The 19,704-nt window shown below is 52.5% G+C and overlaps 1 protein-coding gene across 1 annotated transcript in view; it reads left to right on the top strand.

Annotated features, from left to right (window-relative positions):
* Window positions 1-19,704, top strand: part of ADCY1 (adenylate cyclase 1) — a 101,643-nt gene that overhangs the window by 50,889 nt on the left and 31,050 nt on the right. Inside the window, exons 6-11 of the mRNA XM_055420257.2 lie at window positions 3,571-3,729; window positions 6,800-6,941; window positions 8,329-8,484; window positions 14,932-15,126; window positions 15,279-15,376; window positions 16,862-16,946. Coding sequence (XP_055276232.2) covers window positions 3,571-3,729; window positions 6,800-6,941; window positions 8,329-8,484; window positions 14,932-15,126; window positions 15,279-15,376; window positions 16,862-16,946 — 835 coding nt within the window. The remainder of the gene's footprint in view (window positions 1-3,570; window positions 3,730-6,799; window positions 6,942-8,328; window positions 8,485-14,931; window positions 15,127-15,278; window positions 15,377-16,861; window positions 16,947-19,704) is intronic.

The following is a 19,704-nucleotide window of genomic DNA, read 5'->3' as shown; positions in this document are numbered from 1 at the left end:
GGCTTTGCTTGCATTCTGGGTATTTTTAGCTCACTATAATAAGTAGAAGTAAATGGCATGTGCTCTTCTTTCCCTGATCCATCTTTGAACTGTTAAGGGCCAGCTTACCTGTGCTCAGGTCATGGGTAGACACGATGTACCCAGCTGGAGTGGAGGTCGAATGAGAAGAGATGCTCAAGTGGCAAAAGTCATTTCTGATGGTTCTGGAGGCCCCATTGTCCCCCTCCTGAGTCTTCTCAGTTCTTGATAAATGTTCCTCAGTGAGACAGGTTTTTTTAATGGTTTTTCTTTTTTTAATTTATACAATTAAAAAATTACAGTATAGTTGTTTACAATATTATGTTAGTTTCAACTGTACAGTGGAGTGATTCAGTTATACATATGTGTATATTCTTTTTCAGGTTCTTTTCCCTTATAGGTTACTACAAGGTATTGAGTATGGTTGCCTGTGTTACACGGTAGGTCCTTGTTGGTGATCTAGAGTGAGACAGTTATTGAAGAAAGATTTATCTTAAGTGATTGTCCAGTTAACTGCACATCTGTTACTGTAATTGAGAACCTGCTGGAAGGGATGACAGATGGAGTGAATTGGTAAAGTGTCCTGGGCTGCCTGGTTGGTTGGAAGCTGGTGAAGGTTGTATATACCAGGGACTCCTGAAGGCCTGCTTGAGGGAGGTGGACGTCCCAGAAGTCCCCCTGCCTTTCTTCGATTGCTACAATAGTAGAAATGCCTAAAATGCACAAAAACACCTTTTGCAGGTTTACTTATTTGCATTTCCCAAATTGATTTCTTTTTGTGAATTAAAAAGAAATCTTAGTTTTCTTATTTCAGTACCTTTAACTGGAGATTTTCAAATAAATGAAAAAAAGTTAAAACTGAAAAAAAATACACATTCAAAATATATTCAGCTAATTAGGTATTAAAGATATGTGGACAGCCAGACTTTCAAAAAACCTTTATTATAAGTTGGTGACATGCATACTTCTGAGATTCTCAGAGCTGAGCACAGGATGCCCTGGACCCTGCATAGATGTATCTGATTCAGTGACCTGGCCTTCTGAATGCAGAGGATGGTGAGCTAGGCTGGAGGGCCAGCCAGGAAGGTGGCATCTTAGCTCACCTTTGGAGCCCCTGGGTGCCATGGTTTTGGGGGACAGGCCCTTGGTAGATGAAGTGACCAGTAATGGGCACAGCTGATCCTGGTTAGAGGCCAGATTGGAGGGAAGGTTTGAGTGGAGGCTGCTTGGGGCAGGGGGCTGTGGCCTCTGGGGGCCCCTGTGGCAGTGGATAAGTGGAAGTTAGGGCAAGGGCAGGTGAGGGGGATACTGACCTGGCAGGTGGGCTGGGTTCAGCAAGCCTTGTTCTTCTTGTGTTATTACTGACAAATGGGACTTTGTCAGTAACGCTGACAAATCCTGGCCTCAGTGGAGCAGCTCAAGGCTGAGCAGGTTTGCCATCATCGTCCCCTCTGGTTGGAGTGCCCCATGGAGCCTCTGTTAGTATCTCCACAGCCCGTGCAAGAGGAGCAGCAGGATGGGGGTGCTGAGGGGCATTGGGATTGAGTTTGAATGCTTTCAGAGCCTGTGGGGGCTCATTCAGCCCCATGCTGGATTGCACACAGTGAAACTGAGGCCAGGAGAGGGCAGAGGTTGGTGTGGTCAGTCGCCAGGTCAGATGGGGTTTCCCCAGAGGCCTTCATTTCTCTTAAACCACCCTCCGTGCGCCATGTTCCTCCCCACGCTCTGTCCTCCCTCTCCTGCTCCTCGACCGCTCCCCCTCATCCCGTCCCTTCCTGGTTGCAGCCTCCAGTCCTTGGTCTGAAGATAGGACGCTGGCATTGAAGCAACTGCGTGTGCAAGAGCTGGGCTGGGGAGGCGGAGCTCTGAGGGCCCGGCCGGTGGGGCACCCTGGGTAGATAAGTGTTCCCTTCTTTAACACTGCTGCTCCTGTTATGACGATCCATAAATTGTGAATCATTAGTAGGGGCACCATTTATCAACAGCCTGCTATGAAGAGATGATGGGTTTCAGAGTCTTTGGGGATTTTTGGCCATTTCCATCTGGCATTCCTGTGGGTGGCCAGCTCTGTCTTCCTTTCTGCACAGAACTAGCTCCTGTCGCTGTCAGAGGCCTGGTGAGCCAAAGCTTTGGGACCTTCTTTCTTTTTCACTCTCCTTGTGATGTTGTGGACTTAAGTTATGTCCTGATCACATTCATTTTGTTCCAGATGAAGATTCCCAGTCTCTTTATTCCAGCATCACTCAAAGCCCCTCATCCCTTTTTTTTTTTTTAAGTCCTTTAGGGTTTTTCTTTGGAGAACGGTGAGGTGGCGGTTCTCAGGAGCTGTGGGTGGGTGAGGGGAACTGAACTGTCCTCATCACGGTCCCACTGTGTCCTCCAGTTTGGCTCAGCCTCCCTCCCTTCTTGCTCTGGATCTTCTAACGCACCTGCTGTGTGGGGCCACCTTTGGACCCACCCAGGGTGGAGGGGCCAGAGGTGCTGTGGCTGAGCCCTGCCTACCCTCACGCTTCCCTGCAATTCTGTCACTTGGAGCACACCAAGCAGGCCTAATACTGCTTCCTCAACAATATGCTTTAAGACTGTTCTGCCTTTTGGGGAAAAGTGGAAAAAACAGAAACATGGCATCAGATGGTCTCCCCGTGGCAGCTCTGCGTCTGCTGTGCTGTGACTTGTGATCACAGCCTATCATGTGCCACCCGCATCTCACTCCACTGTGGGTGTGTGGGCCTGGAGAGACCCTGCAGGCATCTTCATGGCTGCAGAGGGGATTTCTGAGCCCTGCCTACCTGCCGGTTGCCTTGAGTCTCTTTCCAGGAGCTTTAAAAACCACCTCCCATTTCCTCACCCAAACGCCTTGTCTGGCACTGCCCTCACTTCCAAGGGTAGTCTCTCCTGGGGGCCTGAGGGCTTCAAGCCACCCTCTGCTGGAAGCTAGAGCCCAGGGATGTGAGCAGCTGGGCAGGTGGAGTGCATACTGGCCCTGTAGTCTGATTTCAGCATCCACACGTTTCGTCTTGTTTTCTCCCACAAGTTGATGGTGGCACAGTTTATGTCCCACAAAGTCCTCCTATTGTTTGGGTGGGTTTGCAGAGTCCTGGGCCTCCCCACAGGTTTAGCCTGCCCTCTCAGTCAGGGAACTTGGGGTTAAACCTTGACCATTCCTGGGGCTCCCGGGACCCCATCAGATGTTCCCCATGGCTCTTACACTGGCTCCCGGGTAGGCAGCAGGCATGAGGACCCCTGATCAGGCTGGTGGTACACAGAGCAGGATCAGGGTCCTGGGACTGGGACCTTGGGCTTGTTTTCCTTCTGTGGCTGCCCTGGGTAAGGAGCGGGAAGTGGAGGTGCCTTGTGAGCTAAGCAGCGGCCCTGGAGTTTGGGGGAGCCAGCCTGGAGGGACCCCTGCCCACCAGAGGCACAGCTCAGGGGTCAGGCTAATTAGATCAGGAGACAACCGTCCCATCCACACTCCTGCTCCCCTGTGTTCATGGCACTATGGGAGCAGACTGCAAGGTCCCAGCTTCCGCCCTGTGTCTATGTTTGCTGCAGGTCTGTGGCTGAGGCCACTGAGGTGGACTTGAACATGCGTGTGGGGCTGCACACCGGCAGGGTCCTCTGTGGGGTCCTGGGCCTGCGTAAGTGGCAGTATGATGTGTGGTCCAATGACGTGACCCTGGCCAATGTCATGGAGGCCGCCGGCCTGCCTGGGTAAGTCCGGGACCTTGAGGGCAGGGGCAGGGGATAGTACTTGGCCCTTCTCCTTGGAGGGCCGGGAATTCTGGCCATTCTAGCCCCCATCACCAATTGGAGGGGCTTGCGCTGGGTTGACTCAGACTCCTGGCCCCCACGGAGAGCAGGCAAGCTAACCGAAGGAGGTGGAAACCGAAAGCCCCGTGTCTGCTTGACTGGGAGCTGTCCAGAGTGCTGACTGCTGCTTCTCATTTCACTTTCTTTCTCAGAGTTACACAGCAGAAAGTGTTGTGGTTTAGCGCCCCACTAGGGAAGTTAACAGGTTTTCTTCTAGAATGAGGATATGTTTCTCATTGGTCCGTGCACTTCTAATGCCTTCTAATTACAGTTGCTTGCTTGGTCTCATTTTATTCAAGCCATTCCACAGAGCCAAGGCACTGTATTGCTGTAAAAACATTAATCTGAAAGCTGAGCGGGTGCTCCCCTCCTTTCATGAGTGGTGGGCAGCAGGGGGATGACGTGATTGCAGGAAGAGGGCTCTGAGGCACACTCATCTCTCAGCCACACCCTCCTGCTTTTCTCCCCTTAAGGGGTTCGCGGGCTGAGTTCGCAGCTGCTGCCGGGTCCAGCTCTGGTTCCCAGGGGCTAGAGCTGAGCGTTAGACGCTTGCACATGTGTGTCTGCTTTTGCACACTTCCTCTGAACTTCAGGGCAAAGCTCTGTGCCCTCTTTTGTGGCCCCTCTGACCCTGGCTGCCTGTCCTCTGCCTGCTCCCAGGCATCCTGTTCTCACCTGGGAGGCCTGCCGTCCTCTGGGCCACATCTCTCCTTCTCCCTCCTGGCCTGACCTCAGTGGGGACTGTGGAAACAGGGGTCCCCTTTCTGTGCTGAGACCCTGAGTTTGGCTGAGGGCCAGGTGGCATCTGAGGCTGCTTGGCGCGCTCTGGAGAGGGGCTTTAAAATCAGGAAAGGGAAGCTTATGGGACTTGTGGAAGTAGCAAGCCTGGAGATTAGAATCCAACAGCAGAAAAAGGGAGGTGGGGGCTCAAAATCTTCCTCAAACCCTCACTGTACCTGTCCCAGGAATGGCCACAGCATTTCTGCATGCTCAGTTGCTTCAGTTGTGTCTGACTCTTTTTGACTCCATAGACTGTAGCCCACCAGGCTCCTCTGTCCATGGGATTCTCCAGGCAAGAATACTGGAGTGGGTTGTTATGCCCTTCTCCAGGGAATCTTTCCGACCCAGGGATCAAACCCATGTCTCTTAATGTTTCCTGCATTGGCAGGCGGGTTCTGTACCACTAGTACCACCTGGGAAGCCTAGGGCATTTCTAAGTGAGCTCAAAAGCCCTGGCATTGTCTGCAACCAGCCTGCCTTTGACCCTCACAGGCACCAACCCCTCCCTCCCACACCCTGTCCTTCAGTGCTCCCCCCATCCTTTTCTCTACCCTTCAGAGCAGGGTCTCAGGGGGTCACTGTAAACACCTTCCCACTGTGTCTGCCCCTCCACCTCTGGCAGCTGTGCTCACAGCCCGTTGTCCTGCACAAAGTCCAGACCCTTAGCCAGCAAGGAGGTGACAGAGCCAACCACCTCCATCCTCCTCTGCCTGCTGATGTCCTACGGGTCCTACCTGCTCTGCAGCTCCATGTTTAGGACAAGAACAGGGACTTCCCACCACTAGGGAGCTCTCCACAGACCCCCTCACCTGGCCGGGGCCTCTTTCAAGTTGGGGCTGACTTGTAGCTCTCCTCCCCTGACTCCATCTACCAGACACCCAGGAGGGGCCTCATCCCCCATGCCCGCTGTCTGCTTGGCTTCCTTCTTCCCTCTTCTCCTCCACCCCACACTCCTCTCCCTGCCCCCCACCAAAGAAAGACCAAAGCCAGGAGCATAGTGATTACAGAGCGCCTGACGGGTGCAGCGCTCTTCCTGGAGGAGGGTCGTGGTGGTGGTTTAGTCGCAAAGTCGTGTCTGACTCTTGCAATCCCGTGGACTGTAGCCTGCCAGGCTCCTCTGTCCATGGGATTCTCCAGGCAAGGATACTAGAGTGGATTGCATTTCCTTCTCCAGGGGATCTTCCTGACCTAGGAGTCAAACCCAGGTCTCCTGCATTGCAGGCAGATGATTTACCAACTGAGCTATGAGGGAAGCCCCTGGAGGGGGGCATCGGCAGCAAAGACAGGGCCCCTGGCCCTGGTGGGGTTCACCTACGTGGGGGCCACAGGGAGCACTCTGGGGAGTGCACAAGAGGGGAGCACGACACAGGGCTGTGGGGGGCCCTTTTTCATCAGTCAGACTGGGTCTTCCCAGGCACCGGGTCAGTTAGGGGCTCACAGACCCTCGGGGGCACTGAAACTCTGGAACTCCACACTGAGCACAAGGAGGAGGGCGAGTGGTGAAGGCCCAGACCTGAGAGTCCCTGAGAGAAGGGGAGCCACGAGGCAGAAAGAGGAGCAGGGGAAGGGCAGGGTGGTGAGAAGGAACGCTCTTAGAGGGAATGCAGGCCGCCGGGAGGAGGGCCTGGGGAGGAGGAGAGCCGTCAGCTGTGTTCAGTGCTGCACAGTGAGGACCAGACGCAGGATCCGCTGTGTGCGGCCAGAGTGGCGTCAGCAGAGGGTTCCGGGCACTGCGGGGTTGGGGGGACAGAGGAGGCAGGGCATTGCCATTGCCCTGCAGGGCCTGACTCTGGGCCGAGTCCTCCCGCCCTGGGGGTTTTGGGGACAGACCGAGGCCTGGGGAGAGGCCTCCTTCTCCCTCTCGAGCCGCCCTCTGCGTCCCTCGTCATCCCTTCTGCATCCTGACGCTTGCTTCCCTCCCCCCGTCAGGTCCCCTCTGGCCCCTTCTCCCCTCTGCCTGCAGCTCTCTCTGCTCTCAGCCCCTCTTTGCACACGTTCCCCTCCCTCTGGGTCCCCCCAATGCCCCTCCCCACCGCCAGCCCTCTGTGCTTGTGCCCCAGGGAACCTGAGTGGTCCTTCCAGAGCTTGCCTGTGGGGCGGGGACGCCCCTGCCAGGACCCTGCAGAGTGCCAGCCCTGTGGGGGAGGCCCCGCTTTGACTCTGAGCAGGGATCTCCATGCCCTTTCCACAGGAAGGTTCACATCACAAAGACCACCCTGGCGTGCCTTAACGGTGACTATGAGGTGGAGCCGGGGCACGGACACGAGAGGAACAGTTTTCTGAAAGCTCATAACATCGAGACCTTTTTTATTGTGCCCTCGCATCGGCGAAAGGTAGGCTTGAGAGCGCCTCCTGTGCGGAGTCTTCATTCTCCTCAGATCGCTGCTTCTCAGGCCCTGAGCTCTGCGGACTTGAAGGTGTTCCCACTGACCTTGTGTGCTGGGCCTGGCCTGCTGCACGCGTGGGGAGGGGGAGGGTGAGGGGCGGGGAGGGAACTTGGAGTCGGGGCCCTGCGGTCCTTAAGGGCTGGGCCATCTGAGCCCTCCTGCACCTCCCTGGGCCTTTGCTGCCTCTCCTGCAAATTAGGTTTGAGAACCTTCTGCAGGGAGTCAGTGATGGATTGCACTGTGGATTGAGGGGTGCTGTGCACAAAGGAAGGCTTGTGACCATCCTGTGTGGGCGCTGAAGGTCACTCCGCCCTGGGGAAGTGATCTGGACATGATCAAGGGTGACTGAGCCACTTCCAGGGCTCAGGCTAGGGTGCAGGGCTCAGGTGAAGGTGCAGGGCTCAGGTGAGGGTGCAGGGCTCCGGCGAGGGTGCAGGGCTCCGGCGAGGGTGCAGGGCTCCAGTGAGGGGCGCTGGACACAAGAGGCTGTGGTACTCCTTCTGGACACAAGCAGGTCAGATATGAGGGAGAGCTTCGGGTTTCGCTGCCTTGGGGCATCCCTGGTCTAGCTCTCTCCAGGCTGGGATGCAGTGCACCCATGTGACATGGGGACCTTGGATGGTGTAGCACTGGCAAGGTGAGAGAGGTGGGGCTCTGGGAAGGAAGGTAGGGTGAGGGGAGCTGGAGAAGGGGAGTGAGTGTGCAGGAGAAGGGCAGGTGTGAGGTGGTCTGGAGGACGGCCAGGTGAGAGGTTTGGTTGACCAGCTCAGGTGAACCTGGGAATAGGGGAGCGGAGGGCGAGGCCCAAGGAGGGAGGCCTGGGAGCAGCTGCCGGGATGTAGGAGGTTCTGAGTTGGAGGAGGGAGCCTTGGGCCCCTGCGTAGATGCCGCCCTCCTGTCATGCAGAATTAAATGATAGCGTCAGTCAGGGCTGTGGTTTAAGGACGAGCAGGATGATGTGGTTTGTACAATGAGCAGCCCCTTTGGAGAAATTTGGGGTGGAAAAGGGAGAGAAAAAGGCAAAAGGCAGAAGGGGAGGTCTACGAGAGTGACCCCGGAGGGCCGGTGGGTGACACTCGCCAGCGTGGTGCAGACCTAGCTGGGTGATGTCCGCACATCTGCCCCGGGATTCAGGCATTGCTCTGGTTTCAGAGGCAGTGGGTGGAGTTGAGAGCTGCATGTCTGGGGGCTCGGTTGTGGTTCTGTCCCTGGCAAGCAGCAGGCCTTGAGCTAGCTGCCTGTGACCCCTCTGCCCCATCACATTTCTGCTCCCCGCGAGAGGCAGGAGGTGCCTGTTACTCACAGCCTATCTGTTTGCTGCACGTCTGCACAGATATTTCCAGGGCTGATTCTCTCAGACATAAAACCGGCCAAGAGGATGAAGTTCAAGACCGTGTGCTACCTGCTGGTGCAGCTCATGCACTGCCGGAAGATGTTCAAGGCCGAGATTCCTTTCTCCAACGTCATGACCTGTGAGGATGACGACAAGGTAGGCTGGCCTTGCTCCCGCGTGCCGGCCCTGCCGAGTCCCCTCCCTTCTGTCCCAGTGCGGTCCTGCTGTGGTCAGCTCCATCAGCCCCGCCCCTCGTGTTTCACAGTCTCGTGAATGCTCTTTGGAGCTGGGCAGCTTTGCTTTCCTGCAGAAACCTTTTTATTATCTTGTATTTTTTTTCTTCCCCACAAGTTGACATTCCATGGATTTATTGGTGAATTCAAGCTCAGATCCCCCAGATGTTGTTTCCCCAGGATAGTCACACATCAGATGTTGTATTGCTGCTTCTGGAGGCTCCTTCCCCCTCCGTCTGCACCCCAAGAGCCTCAGTGTAGTGTCACCACAGCATTGTCCTTCATCTCTGTGGGGAGCATCTCTGACCCTCTGCTCTCTCCCTCTCTGGCTCTCATATCAGAGACCCCTCTTCCTTGGTTAAGTCCCTCTAGTTGATAGTATATGGCCTCCAGACTTGACAGAGGTTCCTTTTGGAGGTGTTCCTGCAGGGCAACCTGGGTGTAAGACTTTCCGTTTTTCTTCTTGGGTTGTCAGAGTCACCTTCCGATCGTCTTTAGTCTTCTGCCGGAGTTGGGTGGGGCCTGGGGTGAAAGCGTGGAGCTGAGTTGGGAGGCAGCACTGTGGCTGGGGGTGGTCCTCCGTGTCCGCCTCAACCACGCGGCAGTTGTGTCTGTTACGCCCCTGATCCCTTCCCCTCCAGGGAAGACCCCGGTCCTCTGGGAGCCTGGGGTGAAGCCTGTGCGCCATCATTTCATCAATAGCGCTGAGAATCCTCTTCCCGAGTCCTCTTGTCAATGGTCCTCTAGCCCCTGTCCTTGCACCAACGGCTGCACCTTCTGAATATTTTCACGTTCATGGTCGTCTGTGTTCTTGGATCTGTCAGGGACTGATTGCCTGTTTGCTGAGATTGCTTTGCTGCCTTCTGCACTCTGGTTCTCTCTGCCTTGTGGGTTTTGTGCCTTTAAAAGGAATTCCCTCACCACAGTTTCAGTGGCGTTTTAGGAAGAAGCAAGATCCTGCTGACTCTCACTTGTGGTGCCTTATTGTAGAGGGAGTTTTTGTGGTTTGATTACTGGCCTCTATTTGGGAAGACTTTATCTGGAAACGCAGTAAGAGCTCTGTTGATGGAGAATTCTCTCAAGGAGATTGGTCTTTCCTCTGCCAGCCACGAGGGAGTCTTTAAATGCCAACCTTGTGGTTTCTGGATGTCCCAGGAGGCAGGCATATGCGTGCACACACCTTTGGTGCAGAGTCAGGTCTAAGACAGGCCAGCTTCTTCACTGACCCCACTGCTTAGTCTCTCCTGGTCGTTCTTTCTGATGGAGCCTATCAGGGTCTGGGGTTCAGCCAGATGTCTGTGACCTCACTGCCCTTTTTGCTTGGGCCCTGGGTTTTCTGTGAGCCCCATGAGAGCATGATGGCACCATTCCCTGGCCTGCATTCCTATTGTCCTGTTGTTTCTGGCCTCTGGTCATTTCTCTTACTTTTTTGTCAGTTCAGTTGTTCATTTCAGTGTGAGTGGGTTGATATATTTACCTAGAATGTGTAACAGGAGCACTCTCAGGCTTTCCTATTTGCCAGCTTGCCAGAGTAGAAATACTGACTTAATCGCTGTCTTCTTCCTACAGTGTCCCCACCCCCCCAACCCCTTTGACTCAACTTAACCTTCCAGAGATGGGACTGAGGGAGGGGAGTAAGGTGTACAATTTAAATACACGTCCAAAACTCAGTGTCAGGATAAATTTCCTATATGAGTGCTCAGTTGTGTCCAACTCTTTGCAGTCCCATGGACTGTAGCCCACCAGGCTCCTCTGTCCATGGGATTCTCCAGGCAAGAATAGAGGTTGATTTCCCACTCAGCTCCACGCTTTCACCCCAGGCCTCACCCAACTCCAGCAGAAGACTAAAGACGATCGGAAGGTGAATCTGACCAACCCAAGAAGAAAAATGGAAAGTCCTGCACCCAGGTTGCCCTGCAGGAACACCTCCAAAAGGAACCTCTGTCAAGTCTGGAAGCCATGTACCATCAACTAGAGGGACTTAACCAAGCAAGGGGGGCTCCTGACATCTCCAGGAGTGGGTTGTCATTTCCTCCTCCAGGGGATCTTCCCGACCCAGGGATTGAACTTGGGTCTCCCGTATCTCCTGCACTGCAGGTGGACTCTATTGCTGAGTCATCTGGGAAGCATCAGGATAAATAATAGTGCAGTATTTTTAAAAAATCAAGTGTAATCCAAAAGAACCTGCAATGAACAAAAAAATCAAATTTTAGATGAAGCCAGGGCAGTGCAGAGTCATTGACCTGGAGCCCGAGACAAGGGCTGGTGTCCCCAGGACTCTTCCGAGAAGTTGGGGTGGCGAGAGGGGAGAGAGTGAGTCATTCCTGTTGGATTGCCCGGGAAGGTGGGGTTCATGAGATTGAGGAGCCCAAGCTCTTCCTGGGCAGAGCCTGCTGACCTGTGAAAGAAGCCTGTGACCTTTGGATCAGACTGTGTCTGATGAGCCCACACAGTTAGCATCAGTCTCTCCTTCTCAGGGACTGAGCAGCCCCCTCGATGTCCCCGCTCGGACCTGAGAGTGTCAGCAGCAGACCCTACCCCGCCCATGGCTCCTTAGTTGAGGAGGAATCACACGCCGGGCTCACTGGCCACCTTCTCTGGCAGGTGTCTGCAGCCCATCCTCCTGGCCCCGTGGCCCAGGAACCCAGGGAGCCCTGCAGCTCCACCCTTCCCATCCCTGCTGGGGAGTCCCGCTGTGCTCAGGGCCCCTTCTCTCCTTCCTTTCACACCAGAGTTCGGATTCCTGGATTCTTCCCCAAGCCTGTTATCTCCCTGGCTTTGTGGTCCTTCTGTCTCCCCTGGGAGCATGAGGGGTGGTGTCCCAGGTTTCATCCTCAGCCCCTCTGTCCCCACAGTCTCCCATGGGTCTCTCCGGGGTGCTCAGGGTCCTTAGACCCCTGCTTCAACATCCCTGACATCTCTGGTGCTTGGGACACCTCTGCCGCTGCCTGGCCGGCCCCAGACTGAGGATCCCACAGCCCCAGTCCTGTGCTCTGCTCTCAGACGCCCTTCTGTATCCAGCCTGCTTCTCCCTCCATCTCGCTGTGTCCTCCAGACTCTGATCCCTTGCGCCCAGCACACCCAATTCTGACCTCTTTGCCCCCTGGACATCCTCTGTGGGCCCAGGCGGCTCCCCTGTTGGGGAGGCAGAGAGACAGCACAGCCCCCATGGGCAGGTGCCAGGGGCTGGGGGCCCAGCAGGGATCCCGGACTTCTGCTGCTCTGCTCTGTGCCCCTTCATCACTTTTGCCCTGTGGTCAGTGGAAACGAGTCCAGGATGCGGAAAGAGCAGTGTTGGCACTGTGGGAGGGCGTCGGTGGGTGAAGACAGGGCATTGACAGGCAGGTGGCCTGGGGTGGGGAGTCCATGGTGGTCTGGAAAGGACGGAGTGGAGAGGCCGTGCATAGGTGGGGCTGGCCACCAGCGGGGGCATTTGGGAAGGATGACGTGAGTGACCTGGACGGTGACCTTGAGCAGAGCAGCCTCTTCTTGGACCCATTCTCCCCAGCGGGTCCCAAGTCCCGCATCTGCTTTAGGACGAGGTTGCCTCATCTTTTCTGTTGCTGTCTTCTGCTCACTTTATCTGCACCTCCAGGCCTGACAGCCTGATGGAGGTGTTCTTGCAGATGGAGCCGGGAAGGCTGGCGGGATTGGGACAGTGGGGTCCACCACTGTATGTGCCTTTGTGCTGCATTTGTGAGAAATTGTGTCCCAAGTTCTGGGGAGTGTGACTCAGGTGTCTGTGGTCAGTCTCAGACCACAGCCCGCCCTGGGTTCCCCTGTTCCTGGCCTCTCCTGGATCAGAAGTGTGGGAGCCCCGGGTGGGTCAGCCGCTAGGTGGCGATAAACCATGCAGGTGCCTGCAGGGCGGCCTGGGCTTCCAAGTTTGGTTTTTGGGCACCCGCACAGCCCAGTTGCACCCCAGTTTCAGACTGTGCCCAAGGGGCTGCTCTCCTTAATACACAGAGACAAGCACCTGCAGTAAAACCCGACCCCCATGTGCTTACACTTGTTCAATTTCTTCCTTCAATATTCCTTCCTGATTATAAAAGTACTTTATTGTGGAAAATACAGAAAAATTCACAAAGAAGAAAATGAAAAGCATTCATCTGTAATCTGACCACCCACAGCCAACCTATTATTAATAGTTTGGTCCTTCTAGCTTCTTATATATGTGTATATGTACATATTTTTAAAAATAAAATTGATGGGATGATATACATTTGCTGCTTCCTTTCACTTGCCAGTGTGTCATAAGCATTTCCATATACTGTTGACTGCTCCTCAAAAATTGGATTCTTCAGTCATTGAGTAGATCTCCAGCCTAAGGAGAGACCATTTACTTACTCCACTTCTATTGATATTTAGGTCATTTCTGCTTTTTTTTTGGTTTTGTTTTTTCTTTTAATCAAAGTAAGTAATTCACGGCCGTTTTGCTCATGAACATGCATTTACATCTCTGATCATTTTGTAAAATGAATTTCTCTGCCTCAAGTGTCTGTTTGAGAGTGGGTGATAGTGCCAGAGTCACCATAGCAGCAGGTGGAAGACGTGTCTCCCCACCCCAGCCAGTGTGGGGAGATGCTCTCCCTAAAACTGCCAGTAGATTTGTCCCTTCTGGAATGTGCACCAGGAGCCTCCCAATTTCTCTCTCCCTTTTTAATTTATTTATTTTATTGGTGTATAGTTGCTATACAGTGTTGTGTTAGTTTCTACTGTATGACGAGGTGAATCAGATACACGTATACGTATATCCCCTCCCTCCTGAGCCTCCCTACCACCTCTCTAGGTCATCAGAGCGCTGACCTGAGCTTCCCGTGTTTTACAGCAGCTTCCTAGTAGCTATCTGCTTCACACATGGTAGTGTATTTATGTCAGTGCTCTTCTTTTTATTTGTCTCACCCTCGCCTTCCCTCCCATGTCCATGTGTCCATTCTCTATGTCTGCATCTCTCTTCCTGCCTTGCAAGCAGGCTCATCTGTACCATCTTTCTAGATTCCATACGTATGTGTTAATACATGACGTCTGTTTTTCTCTTTCTGACTTACTTCACTCTGTGCAACAGGCTCTCGGTTTATCCACCTAGTTGTAGGTATCCTGTAGATGATGTTCTTCATCAAGTTGGGAAAGTTTCCCACCGTTCCTTGTTTTCTGACGATTTTTATCATGAGTGGGTATTGAATTTTGTCAAAAGATTTTTTAGTTGATGTGACTGTGGGTTTTTCCATGTGGTGGTTAATATGGTGTTAATATGATAGCTTGTGTGGAGTGTTCAAATATTTAAACCTTAACGTATCTAGAAAAGTTCATGGTATAGACTTCTATTTATATATTGCTGAATCCTATTTGTTAATGTTTTGCTAAGGATTTTTGCGTCAATATTCACGAGGGATGTGACCTCAAAAGTAGTTTTCTTTAATACTCTCTTAGTCTGGTTTTGGTATCAGGATAATACTTTATAAAGTGAGTTGGGAAGTATTGACTTTTATTTTCTGAAAGAGACTCTATAAAATTGATGTTAATTCTTATTCAAATATTTGATAGAATTCACAGTGAAACCATCTCAGCTTGAAGATTACTTTTTCATGAATTTTTAAATTATGAATTAAATTTATGTAGCCACTATAGAGCTTTTCTATTATTATCTTTCCATGTTATCTTTCCTGTTGGGTGAGTTGTGGTAGTTTGTATGTTTCAAGGAGTAGGTGATTGATCTAAGTTGTCAAATTTATCTATAATTAAAATTTTTTTTTTCTTATATTTTTTTGGCTGTATGTGGCATACTGGATTTTAGTTCCCCAACCTGGGGTTGAGCTTGTGCCCCCTAAAGTGGAAGCACAGAGTCTTAAACACTGGACCATCAGAGAAGTCACTGAGTTGTCAAATTTATATGTGAACTATTGTTCATAATATTTCTTTATTATCCTCTTGATGTCTGGAGTGTCTGTAGTAAATTTGCTTCTTTCCTGAATTTGTTTATATATTTCTCTCTTTTTCTTTGTCATGCTTGCTAGAGATCTGTTGATTTTATTGATATTTTCAAAGAACAAGTTTCATTGCTCTGTGCTGGACACTGTCCACTGCACATGTGTGGGGTCCCATAACCCTCCACATGGTGCCCCTACACAACTGCCATGTAACCCCACTTACAAACCCAGAAACCCCAAAACCATGGATGTGATAACTCACCTGGGATCTCCTCACTAGCAGGTGGAGGAGACAAGAATGCATCTCAGGTCCCCAAACCGGCCCCCGCCCCAGACTCTGCCAGGTCCTCAGCAAGGACCCAGGAGAATGGAGTGTAAGAGCTCTTTTCTTTGCTAAGTGGAGAATCTGACCAAATCCCTGCCTTTCTTTCTGTAACGGTCAGCGGAGGGCATTGAGAACAGCCTCGGAAAAACTCAGAAACCGCTCGTCTTTCTCTACAAACGTTGTCCAAACCACCCCTGGGACACGTGTCAACAGGTACATCGGCCGCCTCCTGGAAGCCCGCCAGATGGAGCTGGAGATGGCAGACCTGAACTTCTTCACCCTGAAGTACAAGCAAGCTGAGCGAGAGCGAAAGGTGAGTGCCGGGGGGCTCAGGGGGGCTGGGAGTCAGAGGCCCCAGGACATCCTGGGGATGTGGGTGCAGCTCTTTCTTGCTGTGGCGCCCTTGGGAAGCCCTTGGCGTCTCCTGGAAACTGGCGGTTGATGGTCTATTTCTGTGTCTTCTAGTACCACCAGCTTCAGGACGAGTATTTCACCAGCGCCGTGGTTCTGGCTCTCATTCTGGCCGCCTTATTCGGCCTTGTCTACCTTCTAATAATCCCGCAGTAAGTGCCATTCTGGGTCCATCAGTCATAGGAGGTTACCAGGAATCCCTTTCTTTTCAAGTTCAGATTCAATTCCTGTGGTCACTCTCCCACGGTGCCCTGGCTTTTGGAGACCGCCTGAGCCACCCACCGGTTCTCCATTACCTGGAGGACCTAGCTAAGCATGCCTGATGGCATGTGGCTCACTCTTAGTTGTTAATTTTAAATGTGCTCAGTCCTCAGACACCACATATTTTCAGCGTACTCTGTCCACAGCACATGCACTGTTGACTTCATGGCACCGACTGCAGGAGATAACACACAGGACCGCCAATGGGGCACCCTGGCTTCTGGGTGCTTGTTATTTTCAGAAACATTTAAATGAGGGCAAGTAACCTCTGGAAGGCGGAGAAGGCAATGGCAAGCCACTCCAGTACTCTTGCCTGGAGAGTCCCATGGATGGAGGAGCCTGGTAGGCTGCAGTCCGTGGGGTCGCTAAGGGTCTGACACGACTGAGTGACTTCACTTTCACGCATTGGAGAAGGAAATGGCAACCCACTCCAGTGTTCTTGCCTGGAGAATCCCAGGGACGGGGGAGCCTGGTGGGCTTCCGTCTATGGGGTCACACAGAGTCGGACACGACTAAAGTGACTTAGCAGCAGCAGCAGCCTCTGGAAGGAGAAGGCAATGGCACGCCACTCCAATACTCTTGCCTGGAAAATCCCATGGGCGGAGGAGCCTGATAGGCTGCAGTCCATGGGGTCACGAAGAGTCGGACATGACTGAGTGCCTTCACTTTCACGCATTGGAGAAGGAAATGGCAACCCACTCCAGTGTTCTTGCCTGGAGAATCCCAGGGACGGGGGAGCCTGGTGGGCTTCCGTCTATGGGGTCGCACAGAGTTGGACACGACTGAAGCGACTTAGCAGCAGCAGCCTCTGGAAAGGAACAAAAACATAAGATTTTAATACCATTGAATCATCCTAAATCAAAGTGAGTGACGGTTCTGGTTTCTTGGCAAGAAAGACCCTGCTTTTCTTCTAGATGTACCACTTTCTTAATAAACCTCCCAAGAGGAGCAATTCAACAGTGAATTTCCAGAAGACACTGGAAGCCAGCCCCCACCCCAAGACCCTGTGGACACACAGTGGCCACCTGGATGGCCTATTAGGAGATTCAGCTTTCTTAATAAAACTTTTCCCAGATAAAACCCAGGAAGAGGGCAGTGCTCAGCTGCCAAGTCTGTGCAACCCTAGCCCTTCCTGCGCATGGAGGGCATCTCTCGAGCATTCTTAGGACTAGAGAGACCCTGGAAGGGGGGCACTTAGAAGTTGGAGTGGACACAGGAAGAGCCTGTCTCCTAGAAGAGGACTGGCATGGGCAAGTCCCCAGAGACCACTGTGTCTTCCTGGGGGCTGGGACCTGCTGGGGGAGGGGAGGGAAGATGGCATCTCAGGCGCATGTCGCCTGCCCCAACCTGCAGTGACCGTATGTCTTCTGTCCTAGGAGTGTGGCCATCCTGCTCCTGCTGGTGTTCTGCATCTGCTTCCTGGTGGCCTGTGTCCTGTACCTACACATCACCCGGGTTCAGGTACATGTGTGCATGTGTTCTATACCTGTACTTTGCTTGGTCCAGGTACATGTGTGCTGTATTCTGTACCTGCATGTTATCTGGTCCAGGTATAAGTCTGTGTGTGTCTTGTACCTACACATCACCTGGACAGGTAAGTGATGGCCTCTGGCTGCCCTCTTGGCAGGACAGGTAGGGGCAGTGGAGGCAATTTGTCCCCTCGCCTCCCTGGCAGGTGGAAAGTGTTGTCTGTGTGGCAGGAATGTATTAAGCCTGTCACGTACCAGGTGCTGTTTGTGGAGTTTCAGCAGTGTGCCCCGTGGACACAAGGGTGGTGGCTGACAGTGATGGAATAAATGAACACGTCGTGTGACACTGTTCTGTGTGGGTGGAGGGTCCTGCGGCTTGTTATGTGTTCACGTCCTTGACTGGGGCGTCCATTCTCTCGAGGACGCTTCACTTACGGATTGAGCTTGTGGTCCTGTGTCGTGTGAGGCTGCTGGGAGAGGACTCTGTCTTGTCTCACATGCCTTTCTCATGTCTTGAGCCTTCATTATCAAATATCCCCTGTCCCCACCAGGCTCCCACTTGTCACCTCTGCCAGACCCACGGTTATTTTCTCACAGTTGTTGAAAACAGCTACTTTGGGAGAAGATTGAATCAGTTTTATTTAAATTGTTTATTATTCATAGGTAACTTCTTGAGTTAAGAAAAAAATTCTACTTACTCAAACCACATTCCCAGATCCTTGATTTCATAGATGGAGTGGCATCTGGTTTGGTAAACTGAAATTTCCCACTTCAAATAAGATTGCTTTATTCACCCAATTTCAAGTGAAAACAAGTGTATTTTAATTTCTATGGCCTGTCGCATTTGTCCCCAGTGTTTGGAATCTGTTCCTGGTGGACCAGTAGTTCTCCTGGCAGAGGTGGCCCTGACTCCACCAGCCCCTCTCTTTCCACCCTCCCCCTTGCCCTCGCCTGTGGGCATGAATATTTTTCCTAAGTGTGTGATTTTTGACTCAGAGCTTCAGCTCATGGTCCTAACAGCTGGTGACTGCAGGTCATCCGGCCAGCGAGTGCCGCTGATCCCACATCCGCTGTGCAGGCCCTGTGCTGGGTTCTAAATTCACTGCCAGGCTTGTGCAGAGGACTGTGGGGCTCTGGGTGACAGGGAGGGGCCAGACCGCAGGCTCTGACTGGTGGGCAGTGGGGGTGGGAACAAACCTTCCTGCAGAGGCCAGCACGTGCGGAGATGGGGAAATGCAGGTGGGATGGTCCGTTGTAGCCAAATATCACCAAAAAAGCCTCGAGTCAACTGTGACATAGAAGTGGCGACAGCCAGGGCTTCTGGCCGAGAGCAGCTGAGGCCACCTGGGACCTTCACCCACACAGTTGGCACCCCCATCACTAGGGACTATCTGTGGATCATGTTCTGGGGGGAATTTTTCATTGTTCATGTCAGTTCAGCTACCTTTTTTCTGTATCATGACAGACTATTGTTCATGCTGTTGTTAGGTCTGTGTGTATATATTTATATGTATATCTATCTATATATACATATATATACATAAATTGTATTGGTCTGTGTGTGTATATATATATATGCTCATAAAAAAGAACTGATTAGTTGACCAAATTAACCATGAAAAAGGAGGCAATTAACTTAAGATGAACAGACAGCCCTTCTTATTCTGTGTATACGTGCTCCTACTCTTCTCATTGCTCCCAGCAAACAAGTCCAAGCTCTACTTGGGTCCCTGTGATTGTCATTACCAGAGAGGTATTTTAACTCTCATGTGTTTAATCAAACACAGTTGTAGGATCAGACATTTAGTATCGAATGAAGAGTCTCAGTACCTCGAGGCTGGAAGTCACAGCTGTTCACTGTTGTGTGATCCAGGGGCTCAAATGGCCTTAAATGATAAAGGGAATTTATTGGCCCACATATTCAGGAAAAACCAGAGGGCAGGGAGGAGGGTGGGCCCAAGGCTGGTTTTATCCAGTAACTCTGCTACCGGAGATCAGTTTTCTCTGGGTCTTCTCACTGCCCCAAAGTTGCCCTTCCTTAGGGTGGCCTAGAGGCCTCAGTAGTCCCATTGTGTGTCCACCTCCACCCACCATGCTCAGAGCAGGAGGGTGACACACCCTGGGCAGGGCTTGCCCAGCCTTGGCCAGTGGCCCTCTTCTCTTCGCCTCCCGAGAGACTCTTGTCTGTTCCCGCCTCGCAGCACTGGAGCCAGGCCTCACTCCCGGAGGTGCCCTGGGGGCCTCTGAAGGCCACTGGACCAGAAGGAGCATCTCAGGGTTTGCTGAGTGAAAGTGTGAGCAGCCTGTGCTTCATGGGGCTGAGGGCTTGAATCACCTGGTGCATCTGTGGTCTTGCCCAGGGCTCTGTGGGAGAGAAGACAGGGAGGGTGTGATGCAGGTCAGTAAACAAGCAGGGCTGGCACCACCGCAGAACAACTCGTCTTTCTGAGGAGCTCAGAGGAGACCCGTGTTTCAAGGAAAATACAGCCATGTAGGAGCCTGGAACTGGGACCCGGATCCATACCCACTGCTGTGTGAGCTGGAGCGCCCACTGTTTGTGCTGGGTTGTAGAATGAGTGAAGTTGGCCAGTTGTGTCTGGGCTGCATTTTTCCCACCTGTAGGGCAGGGATGGTAATGACCCCGACCTCAGAGCAGGGAGAGTTAGGGGGATAGCTGTGTAGATGGCCCCAGGCTCCCTGGCTGGTCAGTGTTTTCTGTAAGGTTGCTGTGGTCTCTATTTTTGTTTTCA

Source organism: Moschus berezovskii, chromosome 3 (genome assembly GCF_049115385.1).
Source record: "Moschus berezovskii isolate FMDL1 chromosome 3, NW_MosBer_1.0, whole genome shotgun sequence".
NCBI classification, from domain to species: domain Eukaryota; kingdom Metazoa; phylum Chordata; class Mammalia; order Artiodactyla; family Moschidae; genus Moschus; species Moschus berezovskii.
The sequence above is the reverse complement of the archived record's forward strand: the minus strand, read 5'-3'. Positions and strand labels throughout refer to the sequence as shown.